At 35.9% G+C, this 20,878-nt stretch overlaps 1 protein-coding gene across 5 annotated transcripts in view; it reads right to left on the bottom strand.

Moving 5' to 3' along the window:
• The window catches only part of COL24A1 (collagen type XXIV alpha 1 chain), a 393,929-nt gene that overhangs the window by 38,499 nt on the left and 334,552 nt on the right, over nucleotides 1–20,878 (bottom strand). For all 5 annotated transcript variants that reach the window (XM_060400630.1, XM_004002153.6, XM_060400613.1 and 2 more), the window contains 5 exons: nucleotides 6,360–6,467; nucleotides 4,628–4,735; nucleotides 4,479–4,532; nucleotides 3,749–3,811; nucleotides 995–1,048 (listed from right to left, as the gene is read on the bottom strand). In XM_060400630.1, coding sequence (XP_060256613.1) covers nucleotides 995–1,048; nucleotides 3,749–3,811; nucleotides 4,479–4,532; nucleotides 4,628–4,735; nucleotides 6,360–6,467 — 387 coding nt within the window. The remainder of the gene's footprint in view (nucleotides 1–994; nucleotides 1,049–3,748; nucleotides 3,812–4,478; nucleotides 4,533–4,627; nucleotides 4,736–6,359; nucleotides 6,468–20,878) is intronic.

Consider the following 20,878-nt stretch of genomic DNA (forward strand, 5'->3'; position numbering starts at 1 on the left):
ATAAGAATACTGACAATATTTGAAGGATTCTGTTTTATATTTTTAAACTCTGGTCTCTCTATATACCACACTTTCAAATGGTTCAAAATATTGATTCCTTGCAGAGAATGAATATTTCCTTTCCAAGTCTCAATTTTCCTCTTGTATATTTACACTATTTAGTGTTGCAAAACCCTCCCATGACTACCTCAACATTCACTGTCTTATTTTTCTATTTTATTTCATAGCAAGATTCCCTAAGGCAATGGCATATATTAACAGTCTCAATTTCCTCTCCAGACATTGCTTGAATGGAGTAGAAAGAGCACTGCTCTTGAAGTAAGAAATATTATCTATGCTATTCACTACCTGTATCATCTTAAATAACTAAGTGAACCTTCATAAACTTCATCTGTTTACTCCTGTCTTGAATGCAAATAACCATACAAGCTCCAAACTCTGCTTAAGAATTTGAGAAAAGTTATTATTACATATTTTTATTTACTTCCTTCCTCAGTGCAAACTGTACTCCATCTTGTACTGCAATTCATCCTCTTAAAGATCACTGTTAGCTACTCCTTTCTGGAAACTGACCTTAATCTTGTGCTTTTCTGGGTTTTCTGTTATTTCCACCAACTATTTCTTTCTGTTGTAAGAGTGAGTACTTTTAAAGACTCAAATCTTGGCTGTCTATCTTTTCTTATGCTCTCTCTTTCAGAAAATAAATTCTTTTTATTGCTTTCCTGATTATGATGCTCAACCCCTCCTCCCCTACCCAGTTCTATTTTCCTTTCTCAATTAGTTTTAAGTGCCTACCTCACTATATGTATCTTCTTCATTACATTTGATCTCTAAATTCTCAGGAAGAACTTTCTAGATGAAAATGTACATTTTTGCCCTTGCTTCTCAAATACCCAGAGTGATTCCTTGTGGATTACTCTAGAATAGGGTTAAATTAAAGGGGGAAAAAAAAGAAAATGGGGGGGAAAAAAGACCTTTATTGCAACGAACTTACAGTTCTACCTGTTGGACCTATTATACCTTCTCTGCCAAAGGGGCCAGTGTTTCCCTGTTGAGATAAAAAAAAAGAAAAGAAAACAAGTCAATTTCATTGCCAGTATTTCAGAAAAATTCTAGAAAATGTCTTGCACAATAGCAAAATTGTCCATGTCCACATAATTCCAGTTTTTATTACAAAATCTTATGGTGTTAGCAGAAATCATAGTAATTTTGATCTGATTAAAATCTGTATATTATTATAATTTTCCATGAGGAGAATTAACCTATAATTTCTAACAAACTGGTAAATCAGTATTACAATTTTTATTTGGTGATAGTTTCAATGATGCCATTTTATATGTATGTCATTGCATAACAAATGCAATTACTTTAAGAAAAAGAGTACAGAGGGTCATGTATATAATTTTAAATAAATTTATTTACAGATGTCTAAGGAGCAACTGTTTGAGTGGAACTGACAGAAATTATGGGAAAGGACCATAGGGCATGAGGCCATTGTAAGAGTTAAATGTGAAAAACAAGTTTGAAAGTGTAAGCTGCTACTGGATTATGAAGATAACTTTGAATAAGCTGTATGTCTAGTTAATTCCTCCCAAAGATGGAGCCTATCATTTCTTAATGAATACAAAATACTTACTTTAGCTATTTTCCCTCAACCCCTATTCCCACTCCCACTGGCTGCAAATTTCAGTGTTTCTAGCTCCACTTGACCTGGAATATATAAATGTGAATATCTAACAGGCTTTCTCTTTGTCCATCTCTTTTTCCTGCCAAGGTATAGAAAATACTGTCAATGGAGGTAATTACAATGCTATGCAGTCTACTGATAAAAAACTTTAACACTACTTTGGCTTAGAATGACAGAAATTATCTGATACTCTAAAAAGTAAATGTAATGAAATCACATTTAAAATGTAATCACATCACATTTAAACATTTATCACATTTAAGTGATAATTTTACAAGATGGTACACAAATCTCAAAGATTTACAATCAAGAGGCTTGATTTCTTAACCTAATCAAATATATCCTCGATACTGGCTAATTACTGAAAAAAAAAGTAAAGGTTTAATCTAATAAATTTGACCATGATCTATCTGAAACAATGATTTAGTTTTTAAAAATTCAGAGGTATACGTAAACTCTAGAAAGAGTAGAGCAAAGAGCAAAATACTGTTTATTTTTATCTAAATGTGTTCAAAAGATGAGGTGCTATGGTATTAACCACCTAAACGTAACTTTGAAATGGATAAGAATTAATCTAGATTTCCTATCTTAATTTAACCACCAAATATTGGTTATTGAGCAAGAACTAGGCACTAGGTCACTTAATATTCATTCTACTTTCCAATCATGCAACTAGCAAGCAACCTCTAAAATATTATTCAGTCAATCAGATGTGGATTCAAATAATGACTCCTTTACATACTAGCCATATATGGCTTTCAGCGAATTACCTTGTGGAGATTTAGTTTCCTTATCAGAAAAGTAGAGATAATAGCTTCTCTCATGGGATTTTTATAAGGAATAAACGATATAAGGACATAAACTGAATATCAGTATTTTGTACATAATAGTTTTCTGCTAAATATTAATCTAGCAAGGCTTTTCACTTGTCTCTATAATGACTTAATAAAGGAATATTTACAATTATAATTTACTTGTGAGCTAGTTACCAAACTTTATTATTTTAGAGCTGATAAAATTTCTGGAGCTGCAAAGCAGTATAGGCTTAGATCCTGGCTTACAGAGACACAGTGCTTAGGACAGAGGCTAGGCAAGCAGCCAACTTCTCTTTGACAATATCAATAAAATATTTAATTACCTGAGAACTTATTTGCACCTGGAGAAATGTTGAGAGGGGTCTGTAAATAAACATTTCCCATGACAACACTGCTCTTTGTATTATGGAAAACAATTTATTGGAACAGTTAGGGAAGGGGTGTAGGGTTTCTAAAAATTGACTTTTCATTTAATATTTGTAAAAGACAGTGTTTTTCAGTTGTTAAGTTCTTCAAGATTCAGTCCTCCTATGTCTGAACTGCTCACCTTCCTCTTCTCAACTCTCCCCACCGCTGCTTTAGCAGCTGCTATTAGTCATAGAGGGGTTTCCCTGGTGGCTCAGACAGTAAAGAAGCCTCCTGCATTAGTCATAGAGGAGCTACTACTACATTCAAACCAATGCTTCATTTTTTTTTTCACCTTTCTTTCTCTATAGTTTTATAGATCATCTCATCAGTTAGGAGAGTGTGGTTAATAAAAACAAAACTAAGAAAGCAAGCAAACAAAACAATAACCAATAACTGCTGGTGACTTATCTATGCTATTAATATTTATGTTCTTTACAGGTTACAGTTTCAGGCTCTAAACAGCTAACTGGAGTTCTTCTGAGCCCTGATCTTTCCAACTCTTTAATTAATTCCTCATCACTCTCTAGGGATACCCACCCCTGAGCAGAGCGATTGGGAACCATTCTTCAAAGTGTTGTCTGAGGAATTCAGGTCACAGACAAGTCTCCTCCAGGTGGTACATGAGGGTGGTCTCTAGTTCCTGGTCATATTAATGCTTATAACATGAAATCACTTTATGTTTTTGTTTCTGGTGTAAGTTAATAAATACATTATCCAGTAGTCATATTAATTCCTTTTTTTATTTTTATTTTTTTAAAGTAAGAACCAAGAAGCATGGGTGGTCTGTAATGAGTAAAGAAACACAATATATGGGAAGGCAGAATGACTTCATATTTACCCTCTGTCCAACAGGGCCTTTAGGACCTGATATTCCAACAATGCCAGCATCTCCATCGGGACCCTAGAAGCATGATTTTTAAAAAAGCCAAAATATGAACATTTTACACTTGAAATAACCTTGTACCAATCTATTAAGAACTGGCCCTTAAAAAATGGAACATGATAGTTAATGATGTACAGGCTGAAGTATTTTGGAGGAATTGTCCTGAGGTCTACAACTGACTTTGAAATACATCAAAACTGGATTGAGATAGAGGGAGATAGGAATAGTTGGTTGGATGGTTACATAATAAAGTGAGTAAAATGTTATTGTAGAATCTAGGTAATAGGTATATGCATGTTAACTCATTCTCTTAACTTTATGGTATGTTTGAAAATCTCCATAGTAAAATGTTTGGGAAAACAGAATCAGAAGATACAGAAGCAAATTATTCAATAAAACTGCTAGGAAAATATATAGTTACATAAGTTTTAAAATTAACATTCAGAACTCAATTATATAATTCTATACCAACTGAAATTTTGCCAATTAAAAAATACAGAAGCTCAAGTCGGAGATTAAATATTGGTATTTCAACACCTTTTCTTTTTTCTAGATAACTCGCTGCTGCTGCTGCTGCTAAGTCGCTTCAGTCGTGTCCGACTCTGTGCGACCCCACAGACGGCAGCCCACCAGGCTCCCCCATGCCTGGGATTCTCAGAGACCAGTAGAAAATATGTAAACATACTTTGGGACCTGGGAATCCTTGGAAACCCGTCAAACCTTGGATACCATGTTCTCCCTGTAGTGTGAATAGAAATGATTATCATTATTGTATGATGGTGGCCTGGTATGTAGAATAAGAAGTGCTCAGTGAATTTCTGAGTTGGCACCTACAGGTTCCCCTTTCATGCCAGACTCTCCACATGGTCCTTGATCACCTTGTGCTCCTTGGTGACCTCTTTTACCTGGAATTCCGGGTTGACCAGGTAGCCCTTGTTCACCCTATGGACAAAAAAAAAAAAAAAAAAGAAAGGTAATCTTGACTTTAGAACTTTTAAACATATTATTTTAAAATGAAACCTAAATTCTGGCCCATCCTCAATCGTAGTACAAAGCACTGGGGAAGTCAAAATCTGCATGATCATTCTCCCCACCAATATTCTCCACGTACATAATATTTGATTACAATGAACAAGAAACGTGGCAGTAGGGAAAGAGAATTCCAGAGATTGTGGTCATGACTACTGAAAAAGGAGGGGAGAGGGGGGCCTGCAAATGTGGGAGGAGGATAGTGGGGCTACAGAGAGGGTGTGGTATGTGTGGGGGTGTTTGTGTTTTATTTGAATGGAAATTATTTTGCTGTGTTTTCTTTACCATACAGAGATGATTCAGCTGATACCACAAACAGAGCAGAATCTCTTGAAATGTGAACCCTGGTTTTTGCCATGATTATTTTTTTCAATTCCATCATTAAGAAATTTCCATTATCTGTTTCCCAAGATTCCTTTGATACCAAGCCTCTTTATCTCATAAGAGTTCCTTTTAAAGATATAATTATTGTTATTTTGTTTTTAAAAGTCAAGTATTTTTAAATATATTTTTATTTTGTTTTTGAAGTGAGTTGCAATAGCTTTTACAATTTCTAAAAATAAGCTTAGAAATCATGTTCAGTTTGTAGATAAGGTAATGAAAAATGATGCTTGGTAAACTCTGACTAAAGCTTTCAGATTAGCAAATTATCCTTCACTGTCTTGAGATAAAGATATAACTTTGGGACTTGACAAATTGGATCCTTTTTTTTTTTTTTTCCCCCAGATTCACACAAAAGAGGTAAGGATATTATTTCTTTTTTCAATTTTAGCATTTGCTCAGCTATCTTTTTTTAGTAGAAAGGGATATTCATGGTATAAACATTAACAGTCTCAAATTGTAAACAATAAGTTGCTGAGTCATCATTTTCAGAATACCTCAAAATTCTTTAGATGTTAAGTCTTGAAAATCAAATTAAGAGATAATAATGATGAGGGTGCCAATGTCTTAATCCTGGTCTTTTATGAAACTGCATTAGATATTGGTCTAATCTCTTGGTTGTCTGGGTCAAATCTACAATACACTGAGATATTTCTAAGAGAGGTTTTGTAGGGAAAGCCTATTAACATGTGACAACACTCCTTGCAATGAAGATTAATGCAAGACAGTTACTACCACTTTGACTTTAAGAAATAATCTGTGCACTTATCATATTTGTTAATTAGTTGGTTAGGTTCAGACTTAGTGGAATAGGAAGTATACCTGAGAAAGTATGTAACTGGAAGTAAATACGATTTTTCTGTTTTGGAGGAGAAGATAGATGACAGAAAAGGAAGGAGAGATAAAATGAGTAAAATAGCATTTTTATAGTGTATCACTAATCCTGGGTTAATAAGTTGTTCCAGCAAATTACATGCACTGTGGCTATCATGGGAGATGGCTATGTCAAGGCTATGCACTCTTCTTTTTTCCTCATGTGTTTCTTATTATTGGCCAAATTTAATTACAGGCTGTCAGTCTTACCATCCTGTGATCTAGTCAATAACTCAGGGCCAGGAAAGATGCTGGTCGTCCATCTGAACAAACATGCAAGTACCTTTGGGCCTTGAACTCCTGGGCTTCCTGGTGGGCCTGACGAACCCTTTGCTCCTTGAGGACCTAGAGATCCAGTCAGTCCTGTTCTTCCCGGGCTGCCTCTGATGCCCTAAAAAACAGATAAGAAATGAGGACTGGGGTAGTTCTTAGGATATCCATCCAGAGACTCAATAAGTAAGGGAAGGGTTGGTGTGCTGAAAGGCTGCTATTGATACACTGCCTAGGTTTGGGAGTTACCCTGGGCTTCTTTCACAAATAAATGAAATGCTTAAATGATGTTTTGGCTTACCTGAAATCTCTAGTTATAGTTAATGTAATGGTCTTGGGTTTTTAAAATAAAAATACCTAGGCAGTACAAAGTCCACCAGTATCTCCTGACTAAAGAGCCGAGATATGAAGCATGTTTGTTGTATTCTAACTTTTTGTATTATACTCTGGTGTGCATGACAAATCTAATAACTGATTAATGTATCCTTAAGAAGGATTTTCTTCTTATTGTGGTCATTATTTCTCAATATATACAAATACCAAATCACTATATTGTACACTTGAAACTTATATAACATTATATTAACATTTCATTAAAAAATAATATTCTTTTTCAATCACATGATTCCAGAAAATTTGCTTCAAATAGCTTAATTAGAAATAAAGTTAGGTAAGTAAACAATATTTCCTCAAAGCCAAAACCTAAAACAAGGATTTTTGTAGAGCTTATAAGTGAAGGATAGTTATTACATTTTCATAGGTTTAAAACATCAAAAGAAAAATAATATTTCAAGACACAGAAATTATATGAAATTATAGTTTCCATATCTATAAACAAAGCTCATTCATTTGTATATTGTCTGTGACTGTTTTGTGCTAAAATGGTAGAGTTCAGTAGTTGTAGCAGAGGCTCAAAGGCACGTATTGCTTCCCACCTCTGACTGTTGCACTGAAAATTCCTGTGATGCGATTATAAATTGACAAGTGCTTCGAGCAGAACATATATTGACTTGTGAGATTTTATGATCACTGCATATCCATTGTATCAAAACAAAAAAAGAAAAAAGTCAACTTTGAATGTTGTATTTTTAAGGTACAGTGGAATGTGGATTATTTTGTGATCAAGCTAGATGTCAAAATTTTGTGTTTATTATGTGATGACACTACAGCTGTGCTTAAAAAAATACTATATACATCAACACTATTATACCAAGCACTTGACACAATATTCCCACTTCACAGAAATGTAACAGAAAAATCAGGAAAACTAAAATGGAGTATCTCATCACAATAAAAAATTCTTCACAAAAATTTGAAATGGAGTTGCAACTAAAGTGAAGTTTATAAGTGGTTCATTTGTTAGTCCAACAATGAAAGTCACTTATTGATAGACAATTAAATCATGCAGCAAAAATAAACTTGTTTGTTAGCCTTTTGGCAAGAACAGTTGCTTGAAATGTCAAGGACATCGGAGTACTATCAATAGTCAATTAAAAATCAAGGCAAATATTTCCAAGTGGTTTTACTTGCCTCTTGGTCAATTGATAGATGTTAGTAATACTACTATTTGTTTGAGGAATCAATGCTGAGTTTGAAGTGCCTGCAAAGTTAACCTCTATGAATAGTTGCTGGAGGTAAGAGTATATATAGGTAAGAGTAACTTCAAGTAAGTTACAAAACTAAATCAGTACAGACTGATGTGGAATCTGCTAAAATGTGATAAGATTGATAGCAAGAGATCAGAAAAAGATGAACTAGACAAATTAAAAACACTTGTGAAAAAGTTAAGATATTTAGAGCTATGATTATTCATTGTATTTTATTCACCAGGTACTCTGAGGAAATACTTGAATCTACAATACGTTATTGTGCCAGTACTATCAAGAGTGAACTCCATTGACTCTTGAACCACTTTCAGTGGTTCCATGAATTTTTTTTGTCAAAATAGAAACTGAATCTCCTGACTCCGACATGCAGCAGTTTGATGGCTTTGCAGGAATGAAGCTTTACTGGGCTTTTTGAGGTTACGACTCAAGGGTTTTTTTGTATAAGAACTGCCCTCAACCTCTATTACTAATGATATGTGATTTTAGAAATTAAATTTTGCTGCAGATTTATTTAATGTTTATCTGTGAATTCAACCCCAAACTGCAAGGCAGAATAATGCTTACATGTGAAACATAGTGTGATAAAATCATTTTGATGACAACTAATATTTGAATCACAAGTAGTTCAAACAACTTTATACACTTCCTCTGAAAAATTGAAACAAGTGAGATCTCCATTTCCACAAAAATTTTTGGTGGGTAGATATTCTGAACTCAAACACTTTCAGTAGTATTTTTCAGATCTAGATGTATGAAATTTCTCTATTTCAAAATGAATTTAACTATCTGAGGAGTTTCAACCGAAATTTCAACTGGAAATAACTAATGTACAACATAATGACATGCCTAAAAGGCAACTATCAAAAAAAGAACCTAGCAGAATTTTATAAATTCTTTCCAAGCAATGAATACGCTAGATTAAAATCATATGCTCATGAACTGCAATATTTGGCAGTACATGTCTATGTGAAAAGAATGTTCAAAGATGAAATATGTAAGACATGCAAATATCATTATGTCAGCATTAACAAATGAAATATTAATGACAAGAAATTATAATAAGCTAAAGGTTATCTCCCATGCAAAAGAATTCCGTTTTTCTCATTAGTAGACTTGTATCACAAAAATTATGCTAATATTTAAAATCCATAAAAATTTATTTTCTTTCTTGTTACATAAGTTCTTAAGCAATACTCCTGATTTTGCTTTTTGCCTTGCAAACTCAAAAACAGTTATTAATATTTACAGAAAAATTTTTCTGACCCCTATTTTAGGAGATTATTGTTACTTTCTGAGTTGATTCCTGGGATACTAAATTGGGTTGCACAATAGTCATTCTATGCATTGAACAACATTTGCTGAATATCATCTATGTATAAGAAAGGTACCATGGGAAGCCCTGTGAAAACCATAAACAAGATATAGTTTTAATTTTTAAGAAGCCTAAAATTAAGTGAGAAAGACTGTAATATATAAATAGTTCTAATAAAGGCAGAAATTTAAAAAAAAAACATGAGAAAAGAGATTTAAAGTAAATAATAGAGAGGTTCTGAAGAGGGGAAGTTACCTCTGGCACTAATCAGAAAAGGAATTACTGAGAAGGTAGGCTTAACTGGAATATAAGGTAAAGATATTCCCCTAAAAGTTATAAAAGTGGTAGGAGAAATGACTGGCTCAAGATAGGCTAGAGTCATTTCTGTGGAGAGCCTGGCTGGCAGAATAGGATTTAAAAAGTAAAGCCAATTTTGAATTTAATGCTAAAGCATTTTTCCTTTAAAAAAGAAAATCTCCAAATCATCTTGTATCTTTTTATCCTCTTACTAATGGCAAAAAATAGTTCAATATACTTAAAAAATGACCTTTTCAAAGTAGATTTTCCTCATGATCATAAAACACTAAAATAAGAATAAAATTGTATATTACATCACTAGGTGCCAGGTACTACACTTGGTGCTTAAGGATATAGACTCTCATTCCTCAGCTTGACCTTCACATCTTTCTTTGTCCCAATCTACATCAACCATTTTCTCTCTCACCACTTATCTATATTGGTGGCTCAGTATTTGTAAGGAACCTTTATGAGGGTAAAATCTTGATAGAGGGAAGGCGAATGAGGGCGGGAGGTAGGTAGGGAGAGAGATTCACACTGTGGATTTAGGATTCACGTGGTGTGGTTCTTCAAGTTTGCTTGCACCTTATCCTAAGCTAGTCAATGCTAGCTCTTTCCCTTTGATTTTTTTTTTTTTTTTTTGCTTTTTGGTTGCTGCTGCTGCTGCTGCTGCTACTGCGTCGCTTCAGTCGTGTCCAACTCTGTGCGACCCCATAGACGGCAGCCCACCAGGCTCCCCCTTCCCTGGGATTCTCCAGGCAAGAACATTGGAGCGGGTTGCCATTTCCTTCTCCAAGGCATGTGCAATCTTGGTTCTGGATCAGGGATCTAACCCATGTTCCCTGCATTGAGAACTGGAAGCACAGAATCTTAACCACTGTACCTCCATGGAAATCCCTCCCTTTTCTTCTTACAATGTGTTTTACATTGATTTAATTTGGTCTGTGAGCCTTTTGGTTCCATACCTTGGGGTAGATTATCTGGTAGTGTACATTCCATATGAATGATGAGAACCGTGGAGACAGGAGATAATGCCATTTAAGAGCTCATCATTACAAATGAAAGCAAATCCATTCATAGTCATTTGAAATTCTAGGATACAGAATTTCAGAAATGTTTAGGAAAGACCTAAGTCTTATATCAATGGCCAGGATTCTGATGCAAATATGACTGCAGGAAAATCCAGTTTCAAAAACAAAGTTTGGGTGAACAATGCTCCTCCCAATAAAAAGAGGTTAAAAACCTGAAGAAACCAATGGCCTGAAGAGAAAGCTGATTCTACAAAGTCATAAACAAAAGATGAAAGGAAGGAAGAAAACAGCTACAGCGGACCGCCAGAGCAGCTTCAGAATTAAACTAGCTGAAAAGTTGTAAACTATGGATCAGCATAATTTTTTTTTTTCTAAATAGTGGGTTGTCTTTCAAGACTGTGTATATCCGATGTCTGGATGTATTGAAGAAGTAATGGATTCCAGATGGAGAGAACACATAACACGTGAAAGATCACTCTAGCTGATTTTAGGGCACCACAACATCCTACAATTCTAAAATAGTACCACTTCACCTCACTTTATTTGTAATTTCGGTATTGAAAAAAAATCTTTATGCTCGAACAGAAAAAAAAAATGTATCTTTTGGATGACACATGAACCATGGACAGTCAGAGACTGCCAAACACTCCTGAAGTCAGTAAGTATTTTTAGTGAGAATAATAAAGGCCATATGCCTAGTCCACAGGGTTAACTGTACACTAGGAACTTAATTTTACTTGCAGTACTATCAGATATTTCACACAGCACAAAAAATGTGTTCCAAATCATTTACTGTTCACATTGGTTTCTTAGAGAAAAATCTGAGGAAAGTAGCAGAGTGTTCTGTACAGAGTTCCAAGCAATGTTTCATACAAGTAGAGAACAAACATTTCTTATTATGAATACACAGATGGATGAGTGATTCTGTGTTCAAGAGAAACAGATGCTAATCCCTAGGAATTCTTTCCAGTGTCTTCTAAATGATTTGTCTAAAACCAATCAGCAAAGGATAAGTTACTCTGAACAAATTTTAAAAAGCAAAAAAAATCAAAATTACCATTAATTTGTTCAGAGATGCTGAGACCAATCAACATTTTACCCAAGTCTTAGAAATGTTAATAAAATGGTAAAAGGACATGATGTCTCATGGCCAGAAACCTCCATTATCCTCAGATAGAAGCTAGCCTCCCTGCTGAGAAGGGTTTTGGCTCTGTAGGAAAGTGTCAGTTTTGACAGGACTGAAGCTAATGGCCACTTTAAGACTTGCATCTCCAAGGAAGCAAGTACTTGGATCAATAATGGCAGTATCAACCACCACCACAAGAGTTACTTCTGTGGACAGTCGTCTATGTATCTGTAATAGCAATATGGTTGTGTTGTTTTATCTAATCTGATGTCAGTTATGAAAAGAAAATGAAGTTGCTTTTCACTTTGACTTCTCTGCAGGGAAAGGAAGGAGTCGCTTAAGTATAAATATGCGGTCATCCTGGAACTAAATGTAAGGATCTGGTAATGAAAATGGGGCTATCCGTACATATCAGAGGATAGGCACAGAAAAAAATTTTGGAACAATGATGACTACTTTGGATTTAATAGTGAAATATACCACTGCTGTTTGAATGTCCCTTGGTTTAGCTGTCTTATTCTTATTAGAATGGAAACAAACATATTAAGAAAAAGAATGTGTTAAATAAAGGTTGGGCTTCCCTTGTGGCTCAGCTGCCTGCAATGTGGGAGATGTGGGTATGATCCTAGGGTTGGGGAAGATGCCCTGGAGAAGGGAAAGACTACCCACTCCAGCATTCGGGCCTAGAGAATTCCGTGAACTGTATAGTCCATGGGGTTGCAAAGAGTCGGACATGACTGAATGACTTTCATATAAAAACCCACATTTTAAGGAGGATTAGCAAATGAATACTATCTTTAAAGTTTTGCGTAAGATGAGAAATTTTTGATGTTAATTTCATTGATTTTTCAACAGTAGATTGATAAAATTTAAACTACACAGAACTTCAAATTGGTTATGATGTTTTTATCTAAAGTAAAATTACTAGGAAAAGAGTTTTATCTTTTCCCTGCTGCCAAGAACACTCCTTTGTGCTCAATCATATGTTTATATAGTTACTTGCTGTATGAGAAAACAGTAATTAAAACTAATGTAATTTCTATAGTACAAAAAAATAAATATGATGACCTAATAATTTTTTTTTTGGCATAATATTAGGCAACATAAGTGGGTTTTCCCCAGTGGCTCAGTGGTAAAGAATCCACTTGTAATGCAGGAGCCACAGGAAATGCTGATTCAATCCCTGGGTTAGGAAGATCCCCTGGAGGAGGGCATGGCAACCCACTCCAATATTCTTGCCTGAAGAATCCTATGGACAGAGAGGAGCCTGGCAGGCTACAGTCCATGGGGCTGCAAAGTTGGACACAACTGAGTGACTGAGCACAATAGTATATACATATATATATGTGTATATATATACACACACACATACACACACATGCATACAACATAAAAGTACCATATTTTTAAAGCCAGCAAACCAATGGGTTACAAAATAATACTTTGTTTCCTTTACTCCAAGCAACTGAAATCACTTCTGTTTAAGTAGGAATTTCTCATTTTATTTGGCTTACTAAATGTATCCCTCTTCGGAAAAAACTGGCTGTTTAAAAATATGTGGGGTAGCAATTATTAGGTGATTATGTGCAGGGCTATATTACGCATAAATATGGTAGTATTTATAACATTTTCTTGCAGGGGCAATCATAAATAATGTGGCCAAATGTTAGAAATAAGATTTATGAATGAGCTATATACTAAAATTAGGAGGTAACTTTAGTTTTGAATTGCTAAACCTGTTAAAGCCTATGGAACTCAGAGTGGGACTGAACTGAGGCATGTCTTAAGGTAGTGGAGACAAGTCTGCCTGACTAGGTCTGTTCTCAAGAGCATACACAACTGACTCTTGTTCAGTTTTAATAGATACAGGCATTTCAACATTGTATTACCTCACAGAAATGAATTACTCATTCATAGAACAATTGATGGTTTATCGTTCTTGCAAAACAGTGTTTCAAATGCCACTATAATATTGGACAACATTACTGTATGCTATGAAATCTCCTTTACCCAGGCCTCAGCCTATAATCACGAGACTAATGGGGGGGGAGGAGAATGAAGGAGGATATTTCACCTACGTCTTTCACTTTTAGCATGACTAGGCAGTCATACCACTATGAAGAAATGAAAATCTATCATTTATTTAAAAAATAATATGTCTATATCCATACTATCTTACTTGATCTTCAGGTAATCCTGTTAACATGCCAAACTTTATCCTGACTGCAGGTCTTTTCATTTGGGTCTTTCATATGGCAAGTTCTTCCCTCATTCTTTAAATATTTGGTTTACTCTTACCTTCAGCCCTTAGCTCAAATGGAAGCCTTCTCAGTGAGTCCTCTACAGTCTACAATCTATCTTAAAATCTATTTACCATTATGCTTTCTTTCTTGCATAGCTCTTCCAACCATTTAGAATTACTTGATTTGTTTATAGACTACTACTCAATCATTAAGTTGTTTCATATTAAATTGTGATTTTATTTTTAAGGTAAAAAATGGTTAAATGTCAGCAATTTCTTGCTGTTCCATGTATGTTCCAGGAGGGCAGTTCTTTGCCCATCTTGTTCACTGCGATCTTTCCTAACTCCAGGCTCATGCTGCAACTGAGCAGGACCCTATGGGGTCTTCCCTAGGATAGGCCCATCCCCCCATATCCTCTGCTTTAGCTCCCCTCTGAAGTATCTACACTATAATATCTGATGAACATTTCTTGAGTTGTTTCACACACATTCAAGAAGTGAAAGTCACTCAGTCATGTCTGACTCTTTGCAATCCCAAGGTCTGTATCCTACCAGGCTCCTCTGCCCATGGAATTCTCCAGGCAAGAATACTGGAGTGGGTTGCCATTCCATTCTTCAGAGGATCTTCTTGACCCATGGATTGAACCCAGGTCTCCCAAATTGCAGGTGGATTTTTTACTGTCTTAGCCACTAAAACCCTCACCAAACGGAAGAAATTAACTAGCTGATAGCTAGGGGTATGTGGCCCCCAGTCCCACTGACAGCTAAGGATTGACAATGTTAACCCTTCTGACCATCCTGTAACCTCACAATGAACCAGAGAACTGTTTATGAGCCAAACACATATCCTGTGATAGCCTTCCTTAACTGTGCTTGTCAAAATGCTTTGCTGAAACTCATCGGAGAGTTTGGGGCATTTTGAGCACTAGCTGTCTAGGACTCCTTGTATCGTGACTTACAATAAACACTGCACTTTCCTTCACCACAGCTTGGTGTCAGTGAATTGGCTTTACTGTGTAGGCGAGTGGACCCAAGTTTGGTTCAATAACACTGTTAAGTACTAAACAAATATTTGGTTACTGAATGTTAGCCTAGCCATGAAAATTATTATGAAAAAACATAACTCAATAAGTGCATGCAGCCTAGTAAGCACCTCACATACAACATCTCATTTGATCCTCATAAAAACCATATGAATTAGATATTACTGTATCGATTTTATAGATGATTCTTAAGTAGCAAGCATATCTTAATTTTAAACTCCATCTCAAGTCATAATTATTATGCAAAGAACATTTTTTCTTCAAATATTTATTGAGTTTCTTCTAAATGGACCTGACACTATGCTAAGTACTAGAGATACAAAAACAAAACAGAACAGCAGTACTAGAGCAGTTTACAAATGCCTGAGGGAGAAAGACATTAAGATCATTAATTAGTGCCCAAATGATCCATGCTCTGATGGAATCAGTGTACAGAGTGTACAGAAGTTCAGAGCAGGCATGCTTAGCTTTGACTAGTCCAAGGAAGGGTGCCTGAAAGAAATAACTGTTCAATCCTGAAATATTAAGAAGTTTTTCTTCCTATGGTTAAAGATGGAAGAGTCTTCAAAGCAGAGGGAATATATTACATGTACAAAGGCATGAAAGTGGGGGAAATATAAAGAATTTGGGGGAATGTCTAATAAATTAAGCACAATTGAAAAAGCATAGCACAATGGTTAAGAATACAGGCTCTGAATCTAGACTGTGTGATTTTGAATCCTGGCTCTATTATTTATTGTGTGTGTGATCTTGAGCAATTTACTTAGTCTGAGTCTCAGCTTCCTTTTCTGTAAACTGAAGATAATAGCTATACTTACTTCATGGAGTTTTGGTGAGAATAAACTTCATACATACTCAGCACCTTGCACATAGCATTTAATAATTGTTAGACTAAAAAAGAAAGGTGGAATATAAGACTGAGGCCAGATCATAAGGAAACAATATTCCACAAAGAGTACAGACTTTACTGGATTTGGAGTCACTGAAGAGTCAACTAGGAAAGTTACATCCTCTAGCAAATCTTTCATTTTGTTGCTAATAAGCAGCCCAATAGGCTGAGTTCTGTCTGTTTTGAAAGAGTTCCTAATGAGCAGTAAATGGGCCAAAACAAGCAGAAGGGTGGAGAAGAGGGAGAAAGTAGCAATCAGGATAAAGCCTAACTGGATAGTCAACCCCTTAATAATCAAGAGGTGACAGGATTTGATGAATGCAGATCTGGCCCATGCTGGTATGTTTCTTCCTTCAAAATACTAAGAAAAAAGAAATATATCTTGTTAGAAACAAGTTTCTTTGGGGTGACCAGCTCATAAACTAGGGACTACACCACCCAGAGGGGTGCTGGGACTGCTGGTGTTCTTAACAGAGGCTTCCATGGTGGTCCTGCTACTCTATGCTTGGATTATGAGTGGCTGATGAAGTGTGTTTTTCCTTCTTAGACTTAGACTACGTGGACACAATCCACAGGTGGAAAAATGCAAGACTTTCAACTTTCTTCAAAGAGAAGCATCTCATTTTTGACAACACTTAAGCCTGTGTTTATCTGATGAAGTTCAAAGTCAAGATTGAAACACTTGGATTGGTCCCAAGTCGTTAGTTTGTTTCTTTCCCTCTTTTTCAATAACCAATGTTATTAGTTGCAGCAATGAAATATAAAGACAGGTAAGCCTTCATTTTGATGACAAATAGATTTACGGTCTTTTCAGGGAAAAAGTTGTTTTCCTTTTTCATAAATGACTCAGGTATTATGCTAATACAGAAGTCCAGCTCAATGAAAACAGCATGGTAGACTCATTTACTGCAGATGTGCTAAGCTGACTAGTCTCAAACCACTCATTTATACAGAAGAAAATTCACACAGTCAACTGTGAGCTTCCCCAATACCATCCTTCAGTTGTAGTCACATGACCTTGAAGAAACACTGAAACTGCAGTGTGAGTATGCCAAAAATTCTTTAACTCTTTTGGCCGCATCAAAAAGAGAAAGAACATTGTTTAGGAAAATCAGGCACTTGCATAATCCTAGAAATCCCAGAATAAATATTTTTCTCAGTGGAAAAATCCAGCAGTCTTTAACGGCAAGCCAAAAAACACCATGGTGCCATGATTTGAAAAGAAGAAAATAAAAAAAGGAAACACACACACACAAAAGACCAATAGAATGATGCCCTTATCCTTTGTTGAAAATATTCCAGGTAACTTACTAATATTTAGAAATTATACTGCTTTCTCTTAAATTGTTTTTCTGTCACCATAGTAGCTTTTAGAAATAATTCCCTTAGAAATCACATTTCCTAATGACTAGTTTAGCCACTGTACCTAGTTTCACAGAACAGACTAGTCCCTTATTAAGCATTATAATTCTAGTTTCATAACAAATATTCTACAGGAAGCAGAGACATTTGTAAAAAATGCTTCTATATCCATAAATACCAATAGCATGTGTAAACCTTGGGGTTAAAAGGGGACTCCTTGAGGGAAAGTTATTTTGCTTTTATTTCAAAGGTTACAAAATACTTCAGTACTTTTAACCTCCTGATATTCTAAGTATGCATGTAATTTTTTTCCTAACATTTTTTGAAAACACTAAAAAGTAGGAGACAATGAGTTATGATCTGATACCTAATTGCTTACTAACAGAAATACCAGATGCTGCTCAATTTCATGGCTCTGGGAGGTATATTGTACAGTATTCAATATTATTGTAATTCATTTCATCTTTTCATCGCAAAATTCAATGAGTTTTTAATTCAAATATAAAGGGATATGTAGCTCAGAATCGATTTTTTAAATGACCCTCAATTAGAAGTAGGATAACTTTCTAAGTGGAGCTAGGATACGCACGTTTTGTTGTCTGACTAATCCCTTGATTTCAAGTATTCAGCATCTCCATCTATTCTAAGTTTTTCTAGCATTTAAATATGGTTAAGGTTCTCTAATTTAAGAATAACTTTCGACCTTAGACTCAGTTTCTTCTCTACTTATTTTCCTACCTTCTCCTTTAGAGCTGAATTTCTTCATTTAACTGTCTGTATATTTTGATTTCCTCACTACTGTCACTCTCAAGCACTAAGTCCTGTTTCTGCCTCCACTAATCAAATAACGATTTACTTGCTCAAGTTACCAATGATTTCCATATACTAATATGCAACAATTATAATGATATCTTATTAGATTTCTGTATTAGTCGGGGGGGGGTCCTTATTTGCAAACATCAGAAAACAATTAAGCAAAAAGTTTACTGTAAAGACATGGAGTAGCTCATATAATCACAGAAAAATCTAGAAAACCAGGTTTGGAAAGTGGATAAAATTAAAAGAGTAGGCAGCCAGAATTTGGACACTGTAGTCAGCACCACCCTAGCTCTTGAATGTTGACGCCAGTCATCCCTGGAGATTGAGTGCCATTGAAAGTTATTGCTACTGCCACCAGAAAAGAGTCTCATTATCCCCGGTTCTGCGTATTATTAACTTCTCAATTCAAAGTGTAGGTGAATATACTTGATTGCTTAGGCCTGGGTCATGGGCCAGCATCCCTGTTTCAAAGAGGGAATGCAAGGTGAAGGTCTGAAATTTTGACTTCTGTAGTAAAAGGTGGCTTCCCGTTAAGACTCAAAAAGAGAGAAAACACGAAAATTTCTGAACATAAAAATGGGATTGAGACACCGAGTAGCCAAAAAGCCAAACCAAAAACAGAATAAAACATGTCCAGCACAGTCTCTCATGATTATTAGATGCAGCTGATGAATCTCTCCCTTGAAATATTTTTAAGCTTGTAAGACAAGGCATTCTTTTTCTATTATGACCACTCTCTTAGGCTCCTTTGTAGTCCCCTCTTCTTTACATGACTTACAAAGGATAAAATTCATCACCACGTGGTTCTAGACCTTCTTTCTACTGTTAACCTAATATTTGTGTTTTTTCTTCATTTGCTCCCCATATCCCCCCCACTGCCTATCCTCTATGTTGTTAATTTTCCTAGGAGTCTCACCTTTATGGACTGCTTCCTCTGATTCTCTTGCGGTCTGACTTCCAGTTGTGGTTGGCCAATGGGATGAACCACTAGGACACCAAGTTACCAGAAGAGAGAGATAATATATGTTTTCTCCCATCTCCTCCCAACTTGGGCATTCTGTAAGTGACTGGGTTACTTTCAACTATGGCTCCTGTAGGATTCTCCTTTTCTAATAGCTCTGGGTCTCAACTTGACTCTCAACCTGACATTCTTTCTTTCCTTTAACCTTTCAGCTCTCAGGGTGGTTAACTGCTTCCTACTGTTGATAGGCTCTGAGTTTACCCAACATCATTTAGTGACTGACTCAACCCTGACCACACTTCTATAATTAGTCTCTTCAAAATTCCAGCTGAGTATTCCATCTACTTCAAAACAGGACTCTAGTACATTTTACTAGGTTGGTACTTTAAATTTATATTTGACTTCCTTTCTGAGCCCTAGCCCCAAATATCTAATTGCTCACTTACCACCTCTGCTTGAATGTCAGAACCTCTCCCACAAAATTTGCTTTTTTAGTGATGGGCACTACAATGCATTGAATTAGAAACTTGAACAAGTTAGAAATTTAGAAGTTATCCTTGACATCTCCCTTCCTCCTGCACCTTCCATAATCAAGCATTGAAGTCACATTAAAGCTATTTCTTAAATACTGCCTAAATCCATCCATTTCTTTCCATCTCCACTTCATCAGTCTAGTACAAACCGTGCATATATATAGCCTGGAATATTGCAGTACATAGTCTTTTTAGTCTTCTGCATCTACTCCTGCCCCTTCCCATCCATTTTTCACACTGGAGCCATAATAATATTCCCCCTACATTTAATATTCAATGGGGTCCCACTGTCTAGATAATGCTCAGTATCCCTGATAATTCTTTCATTATCCACCGTGATGCTGCTCTTGCTTACCTCAGCAGCACCAAACTGCATCATTCTACACTTTGCTCACTAAACTCTAGCCACAACTGACTTTCTTCCTCTTCTTCTTCAATCATACTGTTCTTCCTAGCATTGTATATGCTATTGTTTCTGCCTAGAATATTTCTTTTTTGCTTTCTCTACTCCCCATTATGATTCCTAATTTACTCCTGCTTATAGTTCAATGTCATCTCTCTCTCCCTATATCTTCATATAAAACCACTTTCCTGAGGTATAGTTGACATAAATTTCAAAATCTAGAGCCTGATAAATTGACATAAAGAATACATCTGTGAAAAAGTACATTAAAATGAAGGTAACATATCTACCACTTCCAAAATGTTCCCCCTCTCCCTCTGTAAGTCATCCTCACACACACTTTGCTCTCCAGGAAAACAATGACTTGCTTTCTGTCTCTACAGATTAGTTTCCAGGGTCTAGAATTTTATATAGGTGGCAGTATACAGTATGTCCTCTTTGCTGTGCCTTTTTCCCCACTCAGAATAATTATTTTGAGATATATTCATATTGTTCAGTTCAGTTCAGTCACTCAGTCATGTCCAACTTTTTGTGACCCCATGAATCACAGCACATCAGGCCTCCCTGTCCATCACCAACTCCTGGAGTTCACTCAGACTCACGTCCCTCGAGTCAGTGATGCCATCCAGCCATCTCATCCTCTGTCATCCCCTTCTCCTCCTGCCCCCAATCCCTCCCAGCGTCAAAGTCTTTTCCAATGAGTCAACTCTTCACATGAAGTGGCCAAAGTACTGGAGTTTCAGCTTTAGCATCATTCCTTCCAAAGAAATCTCATGGTTGATCTCCTTCAGAATGGACTGGTTGGATCTCCTTGCAGTCCAAGGAACTCTCAAGAGTCTTCTCCAACACCACAGTTCAAAAGCATCAATTCTTTGGCGCTCAGCCTTCTTCACAGTCCAACTCTCAC

The sequence above is a fragment of the Ovis aries genome, chromosome 1 (genome assembly GCF_016772045.2).
Source record: "Ovis aries strain OAR_USU_Benz2616 breed Rambouillet chromosome 1, ARS-UI_Ramb_v3.0, whole genome shotgun sequence".
Taxonomy (NCBI): domain Eukaryota; kingdom Metazoa; phylum Chordata; class Mammalia; order Artiodactyla; family Bovidae; genus Ovis; species Ovis aries.